The 3,901-nt window shown below is 51.5% G+C and overlaps 1 protein-coding gene across 1 annotated transcript; it reads left to right on the forward strand.

Annotated features, from left to right (window-relative positions):
- Nucleotides 1–924: 924 nt before the first annotated feature.
- On the forward strand, nt 925–3,306 carry LOC103773261 (lysine-specific demethylase 5B-like; the record flags this gene model as incomplete). The annotated part of the gene is made up of 3 exons (XM_008940624.1): nt 925–1,079; nt 1,609–1,929; nt 2,696–3,306. Coding segments are annotated over 3 exons (614 nt in total), but the record flags the coding sequence as incomplete, so codon positions are not given.
- Nucleotides 3,307–3,901: the final 595 nt, after the last annotated feature.

Raw genomic sequence — 3,901 nt, forward strand, 5'->3', positions numbered from 1 at the left:
AAGCTGTAGGAGCTGGGCTGGAACAACACAGGGGGGTGGGGAGGCTGCTCTGTGCCCCAGGCCACTCAGCACACAGTCTGCAGGCTGCCAGCTCCAACCTGGGTGTTTTGGACTAACACAGACCTGCTATAACCAGGATCATTCTGTGGCTATGCAGGACACTGGGTTTGTTCTTTCCTCCTGGTGCACAGTGCTCCAAGGACACAGGTCCAGTCTCATCTCCATGTTTTCGAGTCCATGCAGCTTAGTCTAGACTAATGTCATACAAGACACTTTATTGTTAATTTCACACCAAACAAGGGGTTCCTTTGTACTACCAGGTTTATTTTTAGGCCCTATTTTAGGTGTACTGAACACGATATTAAACATCTGTTGTTTACACAGGGATTTGGGCCTCTCCTGGCTGTGACTATTTCACCAGCCCAAGGCATGTTTTGAGGCTGGGGAGCAGCAGTGGGTGGTGACTGTACAGCAGGACACAGTTCCAAGGCTCATCCTCTCAGCTTTTCTTCCTCTCCTCTCTTGTCTTCACTTATGGGTTTCACTCAGTTTGTTCATCTTGCCCACTGGTTACGCTGTGAGGGGACTGTCACACTGCACACCTGTAGCTTCAGAAGCAGGAGAAATGGCCAAGAACGATGTCACTTGCTTATCCTTAAACCAGCAAGAGGTGCAGGTGTGGAAGGTGCTGAGCCAGTGCAGTCACTGCTGTGCAAGCCTTTATCTTCCTCTTTAACCTTGCTTTTAGAAATGAGCGGTGCAGAGGGAGCAGATAAGAGTTAACTCATCCAGGTGCAGATTTTAAGAAGTCTTTCCCAGTTGTTTTTTTAATGTGCTATGAAGGATTGTCATTATCTGTGCAGTTCTCATCAGTGCTGACACTGAAGAATTCCTTTTCTTCTCTCTCCCTGTCTTTCATCATAGTCGTTAGCACAGAGCTGGATGAGTTGATGATGGAAGCCCAGCTGCTGCAGGTTTCTCTGCCTGAAATACAGGAGCTGTACCAGATCCTGTTCACAAAGCCCAGCTCTGTTGTGCCAGCAGAGCAGAGGTCGTCCCTTGGACCCACCAGTGAGAAGGCAAGTGTCAGACAGCAGCAGGGTGGGGGTCACATGGAGCAGGGGCTCTGCCTGAACCCACAAGCTTTGCAGAGGTCTGTGGGTGTGGCTGTGCTCCCATGGAAATGTGTTTTCCTTGTTCAAAGGGGGTCAATAAGTTGGTAACAAAACAAATTTGGTACAAACTGTTGAATATAAATAGTGGCCCAATGCATTTTTGTGATTTGAATCTGGTTTTTATGGTCAGTCTGTCTTAAATACATCTACCATAAAGTGACTCCTGCCCTGTGTTGCAGAGGCTTCCTGGGAGAGCTGCCTCTGAAGCAGGGGCTTGGGCAGCAAATGAAACCCTTTTTTTCTACAAATTCTGTCATGGGGGTCTGACCTTCCCCTTTGCTCCCCTTGCACATCCCACTGCTGCAGGAGAGGCAGCACTGCATCAAACTCTGCACTTCCCCCTGAGCCTCCCCGGGGGCAGCAGGATGTGGGGGAGCAGGGTGCTGGGCATTAGCTGCACCTTCACAGGCTCACCAAAACATCCTCCCCACAGAACGAGTGCTGCCGAGGGAAGAAGGAGGGGATTAGCTCCATGGAGAGAAAACTCAAGCGGCGCTTTGAGAGGGAGAGTTTCTGTGATGAGAAGAGAGCAAGAGTAAAAAAAATGAGAACCCCCAAAAAGAAGAAGCTGAAAGCGAGTCCCTGCAGGGAGCTGTGCACGAACAGAGCGGAGCGGGAGCGGCCCCCGGAGGCGCAGCGCCCCGGGGACAGCCACCTGCCCCCCTCAGACACCTCCTTCTCCGAGCAGGAGGACTCCGAGGACGAAGATGCCATCTGCCCTGCTGTGAACTGCCTCCAGCCTGAGGGAGACGAGGTCAGGGGACACAGACCCAGACCCGCTGGGGGGGGCTGGGGGCTGGGACCTTCCCGCTGCCCTGGAACTCTCTGACTGCAGAGAGGGTGTTTGCAAGGAGCAGGGGCTGCTGCTGGGACAGGTTTAGGAACTGTCCCCCCACCTTCTCCAAGAGCAGCCCTGCAGCTGGGACTGGGGGGCATGTGAGCATCTGCCTGGAGGCAGAGGGAGGAGGTGGGGGCTGTGCAGACACCTCACTAGGTTCATCTCTGCTCTCGAAATGCTGCTGCAGAGAGACTTTGGGGGCTGTGGCCTTTCTGTGGGTGGGCTTGGAGCCCTGCACAGGCCCCTCCATACCCGAAAATGGGGCCGAGGGACATCCCCGGGTGCCTGGGAGGGCTGTGGTGAAGCTGCAGTGGGTGGGGTCAGGGAGATGTGCCCGTCTCCCTGCTTCAGAGGAGTGAGACTGGGCACCTGGGGAGCGGGCAGCGGGGCCGAGCCTCCAGCAGGGGCAGAGCCCAGCAGTGCCCCGTGGGGGCTCTGAGGCCCCTCCATACCCGAAAATGGGGCCGAGGGACATCCCCGGGTGCCTGGGAGGGCTGTGGTGAAGCTGCAGTGGGTGGGGTCAGGGAGATGTGCCCGTCTCCCTGCTTCAGAGGAGTGAGACTGGGCACCTGGGGAGCGGGCAGCGGGGCCGAGCCTCCAGCAGGGGCAGAGCCCAGCAGTGCCCCGTGGGGGCTCTGTGCCCTGGGGCTGCCTCTGAACACGCTGTGTCTGCTCCCATCAGGTGGACTGGGTCCAGTGCGACGGCAGCTGCAACCAGTGGTTCCACCAGGTGTGTGTGGGCATCTCCCCGGAGATGGCAGAGAAGGAGGACTACATCTGCAGCAGCTGCACGGGGAAGGACTCCCAGCTTCGGAAGTGAAGCTCCACAGGAACCCTTCAGGACTCGAGTGAAGGTTACCAGAGTTTTCCAGTAAAGCCACAGGGGCTGGTTTAAGAACCAGGTTGCAAATGGTGCTACTTCTATCCTTATGGGATCATTTTCCAGAACTCAAAACGATTTTTGACACTTTTGTATTTTCCCTTGATCTGTTTGTGGTTGTTGAGGTTTGAGATGCTGACTGTTTAACAGGGGTTTCCACCAATTTGGAAAGCATTTGAAACATGCACCTTTTCTTGTACAGCATTAAATTACCTCTCTGGGATTTACCGGCCTATTTAATTCAGCTTGGTTTAGGTGCAAAAAAACCTGCACCATGAATTTTCCAATAAGTCCTCTTTTGAGGAAATCCCTGTTTACTCTGTTAACTCCTTGGAGACTTTAGTTTTTTTTTCCACTTTGTTTTTTCGTAGACTAGGTTTATTTATCTGAGCAATAACTTCTATGTCTGGTTTCAGTGACTGGAATGACAATTCTGAACAGCGTGTTGCTTCTAGCATTGGTTGGTGTACAGAAGGCAGGTGTTAGATCCTAGTGTCACTGACAGCCCAGTGATGTAGAAGACAAGAAAAAAAAAAAAGTCTGTAAAGTAATTGCCACAGCTGTATTTTGGCTTTCTCCTTTTTTGGGTAGCTTGTATCAAATGTTGCAGTTTATATTGTGGAATAAACCCCTGGTTATGTTATAAAATTAAATGTTGGTGTTTTTGAAACGCAGTTTCATTTCCCTCTGGGCTGATATTGATTGCACCCATGGGTTCTCTTAGTCAAGAGAAATCCACCTTTTAAAAAAAAAAATGTAGAAGCTGTGAGTTTTTTCTTACCTTATTCATATATTTGGGTTTGGGAGAAGATGGATCAAAACGTTATTTAGAGCAAAAAGAAGAAAAAAAACCCAAACACAGCCTTTTTCTCTTGCAAAGCTTTTCCAAAATAGAAATTATTTGCAGGTTGGGTGAATAAAGGGTTGAAACCACGATTTGTGGTGTGGCAGGGGCAGGAGCAGGGACTTCAGGGGGTACCTTCCCCAGCAGATGGGTCAGCAGAAGGG

This window comes from Merops nubicus, unplaced genomic scaffold (assembly GCF_000691845.1).
Source record: "Merops nubicus isolate BGI_N331 unplaced genomic scaffold, ASM69184v1 scaffold36695, whole genome shotgun sequence".
Lineage (NCBI taxonomy): Eukaryota > Metazoa > Chordata > Aves > Coraciiformes > Meropidae > Merops > Merops nubicus.